Below are 17,280 nucleotides of genomic sequence, written 5' to 3' on the forward strand. Positions count from 1 at the left end.
CCAGAGCCGTCTGAACAGAGGGACCTGCATGTGTCCCATGTGGGAGCAGGAGAGCTGTTCAGTGAGTGAGCCCATCTGCAGAGAAGCAAAGCAGGAGACAGACTGCTGATGGAGGGGATCGCCCACAGAGTCAGAGGAAAGTGGTACCACATTATATATCGTTGTGAAGTACAGGCCTGCAACTGACATTTCAAACTATGAGCTGCAAAGAGATACCGGTATCACACGGCAGGGCCTGATCACCTAGGATTGGGAGGCCTTATACAGTGACTAACACACATACGCACACGCAGCTCTTGGTTATGCTGGGATGCTAGAATACACAACTACTATCTATTCATTAACCTGATATATATCCTGCTGTGGTGTCCCCTTTCTACTGGCCCCACGCACGTTTGAGGGTTACTTACATTGTATGGACTCAGGCCGCCACCTCATAGACTGAGGTATAGCAAAATAAAGAGGGGTTACACTTACTATATATAACTGCTTTAACTGACAATCTAATTGGGTTACATAAGTTCCACAAATGTCCAGAAATAAGTGGCACTCACATAGATGCCTGAAGAGGAAGTCCTAGCCATTTCAGAGATAAATTAGATATTTGGCCTTCTTGCACTTTTTACTCTTGGTGTATTATGTTTTTAAAAATAGTTTTTGTTTTCCCAATTCCATGCAATATTATCCCATGAGCACCTGTTAGTTTCTTAGAAAACAATTAAAGGAGCACGACCACTCATCTAGCACGTGGAGAGCATGTTCCCTCCAAGTCTCAAATCCTTCTTCTCCTAAGGGTGTTGGCACTATCCCAGAGAAAACCTTAAGCTTGCTGTAATTATGCGACTGTGAAGACATAGTTAGGGCCTCCACTAATTGCGGTAGGGTCACTCCTAAGTTGGAAGTTCCCAGAGACAAGTGGCTATAAACTGGACTCTGATTAGGAGTTGGGTCAGGGTTACTCTGATACCGGCTGACGGTAGGTGTCTTGGGTATCACACTTGAGGTGAAAGTGACCCTGGGTACAGGTAGGTCTGCTCAAACTGGGGTACTTGTGGCCATCTACCCTCCAGGACTGTAGGAGAAGGTGGATGCTTCAGCGTGAGAAAGGACCTCGGTGGAGAGCCTTGAGATGGCCGGTCTAGCCTGATAGGGGACCTCGGAGGCAAGTCTCGGAGTGAAGGTTCCTATGGAAGATGGTAACTCAGGGTATATCAGTGGATGACATACTGGACACCTAACAAGCTCCTATTGAACCCCCAAAATGACCACAACATATATATAAGCATATGAGTGTCACAGAGGAGTGCTACTGAGCATGGCAATATATATTTAAAACCAGAGACAGAACATAAAACACAGACAAAGCTCAGTTTTTAGCACATCCAGTGAGACTCATACACGGTGCAGTGCCTAAATATGTATGTATAAATATCTAATAAGTAAAATGGTCTTTTAGTTTGACATTTTTGGCCAAAATTGTTGTAAGCCCCTGAGCCAACGCCACGGCAGACCACATATTAGGGGTCCCTAACGCTAATATAAATTCTTAATAACCTGTGTAATAACAGGAAGAATGATTTATAGTAAATCTGTCAATATTAGTTGCAAAGTTTTAAGTCTGACTGAAGCTTTTATTAACCTGTACATTACCAGGAAAAGCACTCTGTATTAGAGATGTCACAGCCAAACTGCAAGCAGGCAAGTTCCCCTGAGTGGAAGATGCTATGGAGTGAGCCCATAACCATTTAAATGTGGGAGGGGGTGAGCTTAAATTAGGAAGGAGGTTGCCACCCTCCAATCAGCCATGACTAGCTGGACAAGAATTGTAAAACATACTGGACACCTAACAAGCTCCTATTGAACCCCCAAAATGACCACAACATATATATTTGGCCAAAAATGTCAAACTAAAAGACCATTTTACTTATTAGATATTTATACATACATATTTAGGCACTGCACCGTGTATGAGTAACACTGGATGTGCTATAAACTGAGCTTTGTCTGTGTTTTATGTTCTGTCTCTGGTTTTAAATATATATTGCCATGCTCAGTAGCACTCCTCTGTGACACTCATATGCTTATATATATGTTGTGGTCATTTTGGGGGTTCAATAGGAGCTTGTTAGGTGTCCAGTATGTTTTACAATTCTTGTCCAGCTAGTCATGGCTGATTGGAGGGTGGCAACCTCCTTCCTAATTTAAGCTCACCCCCTCCCACATTTAAATGGTTATGGGCTCACTCCATAGCATCTTCCACTCAGGGGAACTTGCCTGCTTGCAGTTTGGCTGTGACATCTCTAATACAGAGTGCTTTTCCTGGTAATGTACAGGTTAATAAAAGCTTCAGTCAGACTTAGAACTTTGCAACTAATATTGACAGATTTACTATAAATCATTCTTCCTGTTATTACACAGGTTATTAAGAATTTATATTAGCGTTAGGGACCCCTGATATGTGGTCTGCCGTGGCGTTGGCTCAGGGGCTTACAACAATTTTGGCCAAAAATGTCAAACTAAAAGACCATTTTACTTATTAGATATTTATACATACATATTTAGGCACTGTACCGTGTATGAGTCTCACTTGATGTGCTAAAAACTGAACTTTGTCTGTGTTTTATGTTCTGTCTCTGGTTTTAAATATATATCAGTGGATGCCCTGTGGGCAGGGCCTCAGATAGGTTTAGGGGCCGTGTCCAAGCATATATCATGTTGTGTGGCCAATAGTATGGCACTAGAATGGAAATCCGCATCAAGTTTGCGGCCTAAGACCCTGGCATTGGCCAGACCCGGGAAGTTTTGTGCGTGGTCACGGACAGCAGTTATTGAGGTAAGTAGGGATACTCCTCCCACCGCAACCACGTGGCGCGGGGACATGCGGTACTCTAGGCCCAGTCAAGGACCTGTTGCCCGGTGGGTGTGAACATGCCTGTATGAAGGGTTTCACAAATTTAGACTACTGAGCAGGGCACCACAGGTCTGAGATTTCAGCAGCGCCTCCAAATGTAGCCCTCTTTCCCCCTAAATAAAGAGACTACCGGTACTGCTGTTACCTGTTGGCTCACAGAGGACCCAAGCCTCCGCCACGGGGAGCTTGGGGTTGTATAATTATCGTCTCAGTGCAGCGCCTCCACCTGCGAGGGATCCCAGCATAGTGGAAGAAGCCCCTTACAGGAACCAATAGTAATAGTAAACACACATTATATAATAACAACCTTTACTGATAACACATATAACATAACACCACCTCCCAGTATAATGAACACCCCACCCAGTACCACCAGTGAGTGTCCCAAAGTATATCAGGTGCTAAGCAACAATACCCTGATGTCCCTTTCCCAGTGTCCAGCCCATCCAAAAGTGTAGGGAGGAGCGCTATCTCGTGAACTGTTGGTGCACTTTGTTGAGGTATCTGCCGAGTACTCCAGTACTCTATGCGGCCGACTTAGAAATGAGGATTCGTCTGATCCAGCGATGTGGCCCTACGCGATGGCATCTGCCTCTGCGTTAGGTGGACTGCGGTAGGAGGGTCTCACCTTTAAGAGTCTTTGATAGCACCGCTGTGGTCTGGTCCCAGACCGCGATCACCGCATGGCGTCTTCACTGTGTCCCTGACACTACAGTAAAATGGGGAAGCATCCCTATCTAAGGGGCTTTCCCTGCAGCAGCCACAAACTACACGTGAGTGGGGCCTATCTGGGACCTATGGGGATTCTCTGGCCCTAATCTGAGTGCCGCTGACACTCAGACCCTCCCTTCCCCTTGTCTGCCCTGGCTCCAACACACAGTCCCTTAACTGTCAAAATTCTAACTGCCATACATCTCTCAGCCCTATTGGTTGCCTGGCAACGCGTCCTGCAGCCCCCGAGGCTGCTGAAACCTGCAGCTCCCCTGCTGTGCTATACTCCTATGGAAAGGTTAGGGGACAAACAGGGGACCAGGGGGAACAGGGGACTGAGGCTATACATTGTCTCGTTTGTTTTAATTTAAAAATATAAAAATGTGATCAATAGCATTTGTTAGATTTTTTTTAGAAACATTTGTGCAGATCTAAATCAATATCTGTATATCCATCTGATAACAAACTATATTGACTTTTTATTCATCAGTAATGTTTTTCCCTAGGTCCATAACACTGAGTGGATAACACCAAGTACAGCTAAACATCTTCAGAGAAGTATCGAAAAGCAAAAGTTCATACAATCAAATACTGACAGAACAATGAATGAAAAGTCATGGGATTTATTATTAGAGAGAGTAAAGAAAAGGTAACTGTTATTGTATATAGAGGTATCGGTACCGCGTTAGCCGAGCTTAATGATCAAAAAACAAATAGTCAATACCGTTCTGTGGCTAACGAAATGCATTTATTTGTACGAGCTTTCGAGATACAGTGATTCTTCGGGCGATGCTACAATTGATTAAGCTAAGAAATTTACTTTCAAACATCACAAACATTCAGGGACCATTTAAACCCTTAAGTCATAAATTGCATACTGCACAGGGGGAGGGTTAGGCTTCACCCACAACAGAGGTAACATTCCTAGCTGCTCGGTGTGAAAGTACATTTCTTGGCTTAACCAATTGTAATATCACCTTGAAGAAGAGATCAGTGTATCTCGAAAGCTCGCACAAATAAAAGCATTTAGTTAGCCACAGAACGGTATCGACGATTTGTTTTTGATATATATATATATATATATATATATATATATATACATACATACATACATACATACATACATATACACTCATATACATTATACACACACATTATTATCTGACTGCCTCACATACTTACTGCCTTAGCACCCATTCTGTACCAACAACATATCATTGCTGTAGAGGTAAAACTACATTCTTTGAGTACTGAGGAAACTGAGGAAAAGGCGATTAATTTTTTTTTGGACAAGAAAAATGCTGTATTTAGAAAGGTAGGCATTTTAACAAATTCTGAAGAATAAAAACTTAAAAATGCACGTAATGAGTTTTACCTCTACAACGACAATAATATATATATTCCATATATAATACCAACAATTTTGTTTTAAGTGGTGGGAAGCAAATAGGGATGTACAGGGTCCTAAGAAATACTGGGTACCTGGGGAAAAAGAAAAATTACCCGGCCTGGTATCTGGGTACCCGCCGAGTAGGTTTGGGGGGCGACGGAAGAGGAGGAGGGCAGCAGCAGGAAGAGAGGAGGACGTCAGCTGGCAGAGGATGACAGTGGGCGGTGGAGTGAGAGGAGACAGCAGCCTGCAGAGGACAGTAGCCCACAGCAGAAGGAGAGAAGGAGGACGTCAGCAGGCGGTGGAGGGAGAGGAAGTTGGAAGCTGGTAGGGCGGTAGAAGAGGACCATGTGAGTGGAGCAGGAGCAGCACAAGACGACGGCTGGGGCGGAGGGTGCCCCAGTGGTCCGACCTGGAAGTCTTCTCGGACATCTGATGTCTGCTGCTGTTATAGCACGCTCCTCCCCGGTCATCGTCCTGTGCTGCTCCTGCTCCACTCGCATGGTCCTCTTCTCCCGCCGCCACAGCTGCCGCCTTTATCTCCCTCCACCGCCCTCTGTTGGCTGCCGTCCTACCTTCTCTCCCTCCACCCGCAGCTGCTGTCCTCTGCAGGCTGCCGTTCTTCTCTCCCTCCACCCGCTGTCCTCAGCTGTCTAACTCCTGCTCCTCCTCCTCTGCTGCTGGCTGCTGTCCTCCTCTGCTGCTCTGCTCCTCCCGTTCTCCATGCTCCTCTCCCACCACCCCGGCAGGAAGGGGGTGATTGAGGAGGAATGAGGAAGCAGAGCCGGAAGGAAGTATCCAGCACCAGGTTCCAGTGCCCTGGGCCGGGTTCGGGTAGTTGAAATATGGCCAGGTATGCCGGGTACTGGGTAATTTACGGATACCAAGTACATCACTAGAAGTAAGGGGCCCCCAGAGCTAAACCAAATTAATTTCAGCTCAGGGGACCCTCTGATTCCCGGGATACATAGGAGGAGCTGCCAGTATCACACTGCAGGATTTAAGCTCCTGTGTTGAAGTTAAGATGGATCTTACTCATCTGATGTAGCGTAAGGCTAAAACTCTGCAACGGAGCAGTGCATCTAAACACACGTTTATCTATGCTGACAAATAGCCCCCTTAGTGAGGATACATGTTCAGAAATGTGTATTTTATTAACCTATTTAACTAGTTTAATATCATTGATGAAGTCTTTACCATACTGACCAAATTGTTTAAATTAATTTCAGAGACGTTTGCAATGCAAAAGCACATTAGGAGCATATATCTGAAATGTTATGTTTTGCATAATGTTTTAGTTGGGCATATGTAATTAAACGTATTTATTTGCATTGACTGCAGTGACAGAGTTAACCCATTCAGAGTAGGTATATCACATATAAACAGTACAGAAAAGGTTATTGTACTAGCGCTCTGTAAAAAACTTTTTCACCTCCCCATGTACAGATCTGTGTAGGCACTGAAGGAGGTAGAGCCCTCATTTCAGACGTTACCCCCTTTAAATGTAAGATCACCTCCCAACACACATACTTATGTATCCCACTCTAAATTAAAAAAAAAACATTGCCCTGTTTAAAATGATGCTGCCCATGGAATCTTCAATATTTGGGCTCTCACAAACATCAGGTAAGCTTCGAGAGCAGGAGTGGACAACTCCAGTCCTCAAGGGCCACCAACTGGTCGGGTTTTCAGGATATTCCTGCGTCAGCACAGGTGGCTCAGTCTTTGACCTGTGTTAAAGCAGATAAATCCTGAAGAACTGACCTGTTGGTGGCCCTTGAGGATGGGAGTTGCCCATCCATGCTCTAGAGAATTCAGTGGGGTCCCTCTGGCTCTTTAATGTCAGGATATGCCCAAAAGAAATGCATGGGATTGGCCTGTTACAACAGAGGCTCATGGTTTTCTCCTTCTTTACCCATAGCCACCTGACCTGGCTCGGAGTAGAAAAGCTGCCGCTACTGTTTTTACCATACAGTAATTGTCAAATAAATTATAACCCAATTGATAACAAAATGTAGGACAAACAAATGTATCTACTGTACATCTGAATGGTGTATGCCCATAATGTGTCTGAATAAAAGAGCAGACAAAATACTGGAACATTAAAAATGTTTTGTGTAAATTGAGACTACATACATTTAAATATATTTATATTGTCTTCTTTCAGTGAATCTTTTAAAAAATATTTGCCATCATGTTGCCTCCATTCTTCTGGATCGGTTTCCTTTCTGCAATTTAAGGACGCTCTAAGCAGCATTGGTCTAGTATTCACTGATGATGAGCTTGCTTACATATGGATGAGGTAAGGCCCAACATTCAGAGTTCTAGAACCTGGAATCAAACTCTAGTCGCCCAAAAAAAAAAATCTTCATATGCACTAAGCCGAACATGAAAAAAATAATTAAACACCAAACCATAAATATTTTGGGCTCTACAAATGTATGAATCATGTCTTGCCTACTACTGGCCTACTTTGATTATAAGTAATTAAAGTATGTTCCCTTGGTCTTGAAAACTCCCTTCCTAGGGCAAGTGGTTTATATGATGTTGTCTCGCTAATGGCTAGAAGAACCACAGACCATGCATAAGCACTATATACATATGCAACTTCATTTCCAAATTATATGGCTCGTTTGGCATCTTTTCATTTATAAATTGTGATGGTTTTGCATTGCACAAACTACAGTTTCATCTACCATTAGAGTTCTATTTGAAACATTTTAAAAACTTCCCAGTGAGGTAAACCACTCATATCCTGATGTGACTGTGTAGACTGTGGTAGACTTTGCCATGTGTTACTCCAAAGCTCTCTTTGATAGAGTTGCACAAGATAGTGGGGGCACAGATAGAAATTTTTGCTAGGGTAGGTTTCTCTTGCGAAAGCCTCATTGACCAGGGAGCACAGTTCATGTTGTATTTTATGTCTTTATTTATATAGCGCCATGAATGTATATAGTGCTTCACAGTAGTAGTACGTGACAATCATATAAATAACAAATAAGACAAATAACAGGTCATGGGAAAAGGTACTTCAGACATAAAAGTAAAATTTAGGAAGAGAAGTCCCTGCTCCGAGGAGCTTACAATCTAATTGGTAGGTAGGAAGACCGTACAGAGACAATGGGAGGGCATTCTGGTAAGTGCATCTGCAGGGGGCCAAGCTTGATGTATCATGTGTATAGTATTACCCTACTGGTACTCATATGCTTCTTTAAGCAAATGTTTTTACTACTCCAAATTCTCTAGGCTAAGTGCAGGGTTAAGCAACTTCAAGTGCCCCCTACCCACCCCAAATGAGTGTACAGTGTGAGTGGTTCAATGGCACCTTAGAGCAGATGCTACAAGCATTTGCAGAAGCTGAAGGCTGGGATTGGGAAGCTCCTTTGCAGCACCTCCTCTTTGCCAACAGATTGGTGCCGCTGGAGTCTGACATCTTGCCCTTCGAGCTGCTCTACGGACGCTGGGTGCATGGACCGCTTGACTTGTTCTGTGAGGGATGGGAGGGGAAGTCCGCAAGAAGGTACCTCAGTGGTGAGATATTTGGTGGAGCTCTGAGCCATTAGAGGATCTTATGGGGTTGGCACAGGCTAACCTCAGAGTAGCTTAAGCCAGAGCATTGGTACAACCGAAACGCCTCTAGCTGAGAGGTTCTGAGGACAGCAGATTCTTATTCTGAAGCCCACTCACCAGAACAAGCTTCTGGCTGCCTGGTCTGGCCTGTTCACAGTCATCCGGTGGGTGAAGGACACAAATTATGTAGTAGCTCTGAGTGAAGATCAGACAAGGTAGCAGATCTACTACATCAATATGTTGAAGGCATATTATACGAGTGAGCCGCCGGTGATGGCCGTTTGTAACCCACCACCGGGAGATCCAGTGAGCTGTGATCTCCTTGGGGAAGCCCAGCAGGTGGGATCTGCAAATAAAGTAGGGATCGGAGCATAACTCGCTGCTCCCCAACTGGTGCAGGCAAAATAATTTCTTGGGAGGTACCGGGTATTGTTTACTCATAATCCAGACAGGACCAACCTAATGGGTCATCTGGTCAACACCGGTGATCAGACGCCCCTAAGCAAGAATGCCTACCGGGTCTCAGCTGAAGTGAAGCATTGATGGAGAGATAGAGGAGAGGCTGGCCCTAGGGTTAATCTCCCATTCTCAAAATCCTTGGGCATCGCTGGTAGGCTTGTTGACAAGAAGAATTAAACCACAACAGTGAGCAATGACCTCCCATGCCTCACATGGACGAGCTCCTGGATGAGCTCACGGAGGACCAGTACTGGTCTACCTTGAATCTGAGCCAGGAATATTGGCAGATTCTATTGATCCAGGATGCTATCGAGAAGTCAGCATTCATCACCCCGAATGGCTTGTATGAATTTTAAGCCATGCCATTCGGAATGAAGAATCTTCTATGTTCCAACACCAGGTCAACTAGTTGCTGGAAAGAATGCACGGGTGTGTCCGGGTGTATTTGGACTATCTGGTGGTGTTTGGTAGGACCTGGGATGAGCAACTTCCTATATGCAGAAGCAGGTGCTTGCGCTCCTGGGGATGGTTTGGTATTACCAGAAATTCGTGCCCTGGTACTCTGCTATCGTCAAACCATTGATGCTCCTGACCAAGATAAGGCTCCCCCACTCTGTGACTTGGTCTTCGATGTGTAAGACCACCTTTCAGGCTCTTAAAAACACCCAAGCCAGCACTCCTATCTTGGTGGCCCCAGACTATAGAAAGCGGTTCCTACTCCAAACCGATGCCTCTACATATGGCATCTGTGCAGTCCTCAGTCTACAGCCAGGTGAGTGAGAACGGGGTTTAGCACCCAGTGATTTATTTGAGCTGCAAACTCATACCTTGGGAGGTCGCATATGTCACAATAGAGAAGTGCTGGGCCATTGTTTGGGCGCTAAGGAAGCTTCAGCCCTATGTCAATGGGCAATCCTTTATGGTGGTGACTGACCACAAACCCCTCAGCTGCATAAATCACGTATCCAGGGAGAACTGCAAAGTTTTGCGGTGGACCTCATTATCTACAGTTTCATTATATTATAAATTGTATGTATTTTATGTTACCTCTACATTGTGCTGCACTGCGGAATGTTGGTGGCATACAATTAAAATGTAATAAAATATAATCATAATTCATTCACAGTATTCTCCTACTGAATGTGGATGCAGACTGTGCAGTGTTTTTTTGTTTGTGATGAGTGGACGATTTTAAATACAACTCAGAATTCAGAAACAGAATGTTCTTGAATCTGCGCCTTGTACATAAATCAGTCCTTACATTCTTCTTCTTCTTCTTCCAGATGCCCTACTTTTGTTTCTGTCCTCTAATTTGTCTGCAGGGACAGCACATTGCTTCATACTTTTTCCTGTGTAAATTATTGTACCAATGTGTTTCAGACTGTACTCATCCCGGTGGCATTCATTTATGTCAAAACATAGTATCAACAAATAGCATTAATAGATGTTACTGAAATGACCACTGTGCATATTTAGAACAATGTGCCAAGATGTTATTCTTTGCTACGAAGTGGAACATCTAAACCTTTTGGACGTTGGAGGAGACACACATTAAAGAATCAAAGACTTGTCCAAGTATGAACGATAACTCATTTGCACAACAACATTGCTTCACATTGATCAAAGTAATGTTTTTAAACCAAAGCTGTGATTGGACATTTGAAAGCTTTTATACTTGTACCCAGGCACACGAACAGAATGTTGGACTCAAGAAGGACTAGCAATTGGTCAGTACGGTGATTTCCTAATTGAGGAAAGGATATAGGGAGGGCTGGACAGGGGATATTGATATTGGTAATTTAACAAGAAAGTTTCAACAGTTCAAGATTTTATTCTATTTCATGATCCACCCTGAAGTGTAAGAAATATTATTAAAATTACAGCCTTTATCTATGGGGGCATAGTTGCATTTGAAAAAAGACATATGTCCATCAAGTTCAACCTATGTTAAATTTAGATGACAGATACTTTTTCTATATTTGTATTTACAGTACAGTATATTTACAGTATATTAATTCAGACGAAGGCATACAAAAAACCCCAGTGAAACAGTAGAGTACTACTAATTATTAGGACAATGATTAGGTCAAACAAGCGAGCAAATGCCATAACAAGCAAGGCTTCCAATGTCATTTTTAGTTCATAATTCAGTTTGTGGTGGAATAATCATTACGATTGTCAATTATCATTGTAACGCTGTTCCACCCCCTCCCCCCTCCCCCAGTGGGAGATACACAGCTTCTGTTACATGGTGTGTGGTGCACCTGTTGGGTCAGGAGAGCTGAGTTGATCTGCGGTCTTATGGAGATCAGGACAGGCTTTTGAGTGATCTTATGAGTTTCCTCTCAGGGTTCTTGAGCCTCCAGTTGTGGTGGGCTCCAGGATGCCAGGAGATCAGCCCCCACCATAACACCATTATCCCCTCTGCCCAGGGACTGACACGCAGGCAGAGTGTAAAAGAACATGGGCTTTATTACAACCACTGCACAGATGGGATTCAGCGTTGCAGGCTTTCTAGCGTTCCAGGCCTAGAGATGGTGCTGGACCCTCAGATAGTACAGGGCCTCTCTGGAGGATTCATGATGTTCCCGAGGCCTAGAGACCTGGGATGGACACGCTCATCCTCACAATGGGAGAGACTGACAGCCCTTACTGCTCTGTTCAGCTTCCAAAGCAGAACTGCAAAACAATTTGGCTCTCCCTTCAGGAACTGGAAGGGGCGGGCTCACAGACTAGGCCAATCCTAATAGGTTTACACAGTCTGTGAGTCACCACCAGTTCATGTCCATCCGTGAGGAGCACAAGGAGGGTACAAAGCCACAGAATTAACCTGTTACTGCCTGCAGCTCGCAGGAGTTACATAACAGGGGGAAAGACAGGTACAGATGGACATACCCTGTTACATCATGTTCATATTTTTAAAACCTTTGTCAGATGCCTCGACTTTGTAGTTAAAAAATAAGCTGGTTGTGATTTTGTAGTTACCGATTCAGATTATTTTCAGCTACTTCCGACCTTTCCTATGGTGCCTGAATATTTTGGCATGCCATTGATAAAGCTGAGGGCCCAGCAAAAAGTGCTTTCTTTTCTGTGTGTTGAAATTGATTTGAATAGGATTTTTTTTTGCTACGGACGGGAAAAGTTGGACAAATTGTGGGAGTTGCATTTGATGGCTGTCACTAATTAAAAATTGAAGGTTAAAGAGTTACAATCTCTGCTTGGTCACCTAGCCACCGCTTACAGCAGGTGTCCCCATGCCAGCTGTCCCTCTCTCCTCACCCCCCTCCCCCCTCCTTACCTTGGCTCTGGCGTCATGATGTCACGTTGTCATTACCCCTCTGCGTCATTTGATGCTGCGTTGCCATGGCGACGCGTCACCAGAAGCCGTCTGAACAAAAGTAAGGAGAAGTTACAGAGGCCTTCGCCACTTCCCCGGCATTTAAGTTAAATTCCTTTGGGAAGCGTGCAGGCCCTCTGCAACCCCCCACGTTGGCGCACCCCCCAGTTTGTGTGCCCCTGGCTTACAGAGTCATGCTCATGGGGAGGGTTTCCAGTATCCCAGAAACCACATTGAGGATAAATGTAAAACATGCCATCATCCACCATGTATACAATGACCTACATCCTGAATGTTCAGGTCCATTTCCTACTTCCCCTTAACATGCATTTGTCCCTACAAGGAGTAAACCTTGTATAAGAGCACTGTGAGGCTTGCATTTCTATAGCTAGGACAGCAGCTATTATTCAGAAGTGAGGAGATCAGTATCAATGTTGCAGTCACTGTGATGCTATCTTTGCAGGATTGAAAAGACGACAAGTGCAGCAGTGCCCACCATCCTACTGTTCAGCAAACTAGGATTACCGTTTCCAGGTATTGTTTAGGACAGTGAAAAATTGCAACGTTATGAGGTTATTTATTAATATCTAATACATATATCACATATGATCTGCTCTACCTAATTGACAATTCAGGTGCTAGAAGGGAACTCGGTTTATATTACTAACAAAATGTTAATGTCGAATATTGCGGGGTAGTATTATCTAATTATATTAAAAGTTATGTTTTATAGTATTTAATTAGTGAGTGTGCAGAAATCATAAGGGATTCTTTTTTCTTTTCCTTTGTTAGTTTTATTTGTTCATGTGTGTTCTATACAGACATACCCCGGTTTAAGGACACTCATTTCAAGTACACTCGCGAGTAAGGACATATCGCCCAATAGGCAAACAGCAGCTCACGCATGCGCCTGTCAGCACATCCTGAACAGCAATACCGGCTCCCTACCTGTATTGAAGCTGTGCGCAAGCGGGGAGACTATAGAGCCTGTTACACATGCGTTATTTACATCATTTATGCACGTATATGACGATTGCCGTACAGTACATGCATCGATAAGTGGAAAAAAGGTAGTGCTTCACTTTAAGTACATTTTCGCTTTACATACATGCTCCGGTCCCATTACGTACATTAATGCGGGGTATGCCTGTACAAAACTGGAGCAAAAGGGGTGCAAAAACATCCCCCGAATTTAACAAGGACAATTAGTTCTGTAGAAATCAATTTCTTTACTAATTGTGGGGTGCTTGTTGTTGCCAGATTTGCAGACTTGGAAACTTTGCTTAATAGCACTATTTATATATTTGCAAACCTTCTGTGTTGCAGCAGATAATACCGGTGAACATGTTTTGAATGGGAAAACGAGTGGAAGAATTGAGGAAATCATTCGTGCTATAAAAGAAAAGGTAAATCTGAATTGTTACTGTTCTGAACTAATTGTTTGTCGTAAAGTCAATGACAATTGCTGCTTTAGGTGTTGCTTGTGGACCCGAGCCAAGACATCAAATATAATGAATCATACATCAAGATGTTTTAAAACATTATGGGGGTAATTTAGAAGAACACTTAAATAAACAGGTAGGGGAGGAAATGGAAAAGAAGAGGCAGGCGTTTAGATTCTTGAAGTCAGAAGAGACGGAGGCATCGTATCAGAATTATAAGGAATGTAACAAAATATGCAACAGGGCAATCAAATTAGCAAAAATGGATAATGAAAAAAGAATTGTAATAGAAAGTAAGATCAACCCTAAAATGTTCTTTAAGTACCTTAATAACAAAAAAATGAGGAAAGGAAATATAGGACCCTTTCAGCGTGAGATGGGCAGGCAGATTATTGGAGATAAGGGAAAAGCAGAGGTATTAAACACATTTTCTTGCCCCTGTGCTTACCAGGGAAAAATCAATTTCAATAGTAGTGCCACAGGAGGAAGCCACAACCTCTATAGTAATGAACAATTGGTTAACTGAGGAAGTTCAGAGGAGGCTTGATAAAATTAAAGTAAATAAGGCACCTGGCCCCGATGGCATACATCCAAGAGTTCTTAAGGAGTTAAGTTCAGCAATAGCCAAACCATTACTTTTAATATTCAAGGACTTCATTTCCACAGGCTCAGTAGAGGCTGAAGAGTGTGTGTGTGGGGGGGTGGGGGGGGGGGGCTGTGTGAATGTACAATTTCCTTTTAATAAACTTGCAGTTAAAGCATCAGAATGTAGACAATCTTGCTGATAAAAATCAATATGACTACAAAAGTGTCTATCTTTTTTTTGACAAATGTTAAAAAATAAAATTAAAAATAAGCCTACATCTAGCCTATAATAGTAATAATCCCCTCAGAACAGGGCATTACTTGCCAATAATGCCATGGCTGGGTTAAAGTTCCTCGACTTCGCCTCGGGCCTTCAACTCTTCCAGCCAGGTCATTATTGGTCAGTAATGCCCTGTTCATCTGGGATTATTACTTAAATATTCACCTGACGTACTTCAAAGTTCTAATAGCAGTATTGGTCCTGAAGAAGAGCACATTCATTGTAGGTTGTGATACCTATCAGCAGAGCTGCATTGATACAATTAAAGTCTACAGAGCAGTTGAAACCTCATTTCATAGGTTTATTTTTCAAGTGTAGTGTACACTGTACACGTTTTCTTATTTTTCAAGAAGTGCACAGTTGGTTTCTTCTTAAAGAGCCAAGTACACTTGAAATAATAATAAAAAAAAAATTTAAAAAACGATGAGGTTTGTAAAGCTCTGTCTGTATATTATTATTTAATCTATGAATAATTATAATGTTAGCAGGGCCACCATCGGGGGGAGGGGGAGGCACTGGGCCAACTTTCTCTGGCCTGGCAGCAAAGGGAGACCTGGGCCAGCCAAACCAGAAGTTAGGCCCGATTGGATGTTGGATAGGATTCCTGGGATCGGCCGGGCATGCCAGGTGCGACAGGGGGGGCAACTCAACAGGGTCCCAGCACTCCTCCATGCTCAACAATCTTGGGGCCCAGGTGTAGACTTTTTTCTCCTGGGCCCGAGGAATGCTGGTGGCCGGCCTTAATATTAGTTAGTCCACTAAAAAGGTATCACAACATTCAACTAATGTATAATAGTAGGGTTAATTGTTGGTTAAGACGTAAAAAAAATATTTAAGACTCCATCCACATGTTTCATACATGTAATGCATAATCCAGGCAAAATGTATCCAATGGGTATGGAAAGTATACAATGATATGGAGTAAGAAACACACTATAAATATATGCAGGTATCAGTACTACAGAGGTACAGTATTACCGCAGCATCCCTCATGCTCCAATTTAGCTAAAAGGTATCAAGCAAGCAGCTGATCTGATTTTGAAAGAATGTTTTTTTTTTTGCAGAAAAAAAACCCATCCATTAGCTATACAATATTTAATACCATGTGAATATTTCTTCTGCAGCTAAATGAAGCATGTTTGTCAATGTTACAAGAATTCAATCAATTGAACTCATCAGGAACCGGCCTGGTAAGTTTATTACTCTGCGAAGTAGAGAATACTTTCCAAGTATTATATCATTTTTCAAGTGAAGCAATCTTTGAGACAAGAAATAAACAAAAACAAACTATTAAAATCTTAAGAAAACGTAAATCTCATCTCTTTCTCCTCTTCTCGTTGCTGGAAGGGATCCAGTATCTCTACATGTTATGTTGCAGGTTTTTCCATGCTTAGCATTCTGGTCTTTTTCAGTTACAAGAATGTTGTTAAAACAAAATATGCTTCTTGGCCAGGTCCCCACTAATGACCATCCTATTTACAATAAACTATGCAGTGAGTTTGGCAGTTCACAATGGTGTCTTATTAGGCATAGCAACGTGTAATATATAAGTGTTCTTTCCCGGTTAAAGAAGCAATCCATAGAATTTTTTTTTCTTTCATTTTTTTTAAATACAGGTTTAAAGCAGGGGTTCAAAACACAAAACCCCAGCAAGCTCTTTTTGGGAACCCCTGAGCCCCCACAAAATATATATAGTATTTTATCTGGTAGTGTTAGGACTTGCGAACAGGTGTCTGCCTTGTCGTGGCTCGCAAGCTTACAACGCTTTGGCCAAAGGGTTAAACTAAATTACCCTTTTTCAAGAGAATATATAAGTATTTTACTGTGTATTTTTGTCATGTTGGATGTAGCATTGGGCTTCTCTGTCGTCAGCTAAAGCAGGGGGTCTCCAGAGCTGAACCCCATTCATTTCAGCTCTGGGGACCCTTGATTCCAGAGATACTTGTAAGAGATAAGTGGTTACTAACCTGAGCAATATTGAAATATGTTAAGAAAACCCTCTATTTTAGGAACTCCCATACCAATAGGTACAGCTCAACCCCCTTATAACGCTGTACTTGGTGTCCAAAGAATCACATCGCGTTATAAGTGGATCGCGTTAGAAATAATGTACAATACTATGCATTGTACAATAAAGTATTTAAGATACCAATAATCGTGTTGGAAAGTATTCATAGATACAAAAATTGAGAGCCACTTGTGCATCGCGTTATAAGCAGATTCGCGTTGTAACGGATCGCGTTATAACGGGGTTGAGCTGTATATGTAAAAACATTAACTGACCTGGGAAGACACCAAAAAGACTCATGTGCTTTTGCTTCCGAATAAATTTTATGTTTCAATAAATTTGGTGCAATTTTTTTAACCAGTTTTGCAGCATGGTAACATTGGAATCTAGTTTAAAGCATAAAGTTACATTTATTTAAGAGAAATATTTAAAAAAAATTGGTAAGGCTGCAATATTTTATGAAACACCTGCTACCCCACTTTTTGTTGGCGGAAACAACTTCATGAGATGAAACTGCCACCAAGATCCCTGTTATATCAACGGAGTTAAGGCTATTTATATATATTTTTTTTAAAGACATGGAATAA

At 42.6% G+C, this 17,280-nt stretch overlaps 1 protein-coding gene across 2 annotated transcripts in view; it reads left to right on the forward strand.

The window, feature by feature from the left end:
- The window catches only part of LOC142495340 (EF-hand calcium-binding domain-containing protein 6-like), a 150,747-nt gene that overhangs the window by 83,855 nt on the left and 49,612 nt on the right, over window positions 1-17,280 (forward strand). Inside the window, exons 6-10 of one of the 2 annotated variants that reach the window (XM_075600678.1) lie at window positions 4,129-4,271; window positions 7,180-7,314; window positions 12,842-12,912; window positions 13,705-13,784; window positions 15,810-15,875. In XM_075600678.1, coding sequence (XP_075456793.1) covers window positions 4,129-4,271; window positions 7,180-7,314; window positions 12,842-12,912; window positions 13,705-13,784; window positions 15,810-15,875 — 495 coding nt within the window. The remainder of the gene's footprint in view (window positions 1-4,128; window positions 4,272-7,179; window positions 7,315-12,841; window positions 12,913-13,704; window positions 13,785-15,809; window positions 15,876-17,280) is intronic. The other variant, XM_075600679.1, reaches the window with a different exon arrangement.

Source organism: Ascaphus truei, chromosome 5, assembly GCF_040206685.1.
Source record: "Ascaphus truei isolate aAscTru1 chromosome 5, aAscTru1.hap1, whole genome shotgun sequence".
Lineage (NCBI taxonomy): Eukaryota > Metazoa > Chordata > Amphibia > Anura > Ascaphidae > Ascaphus > Ascaphus truei.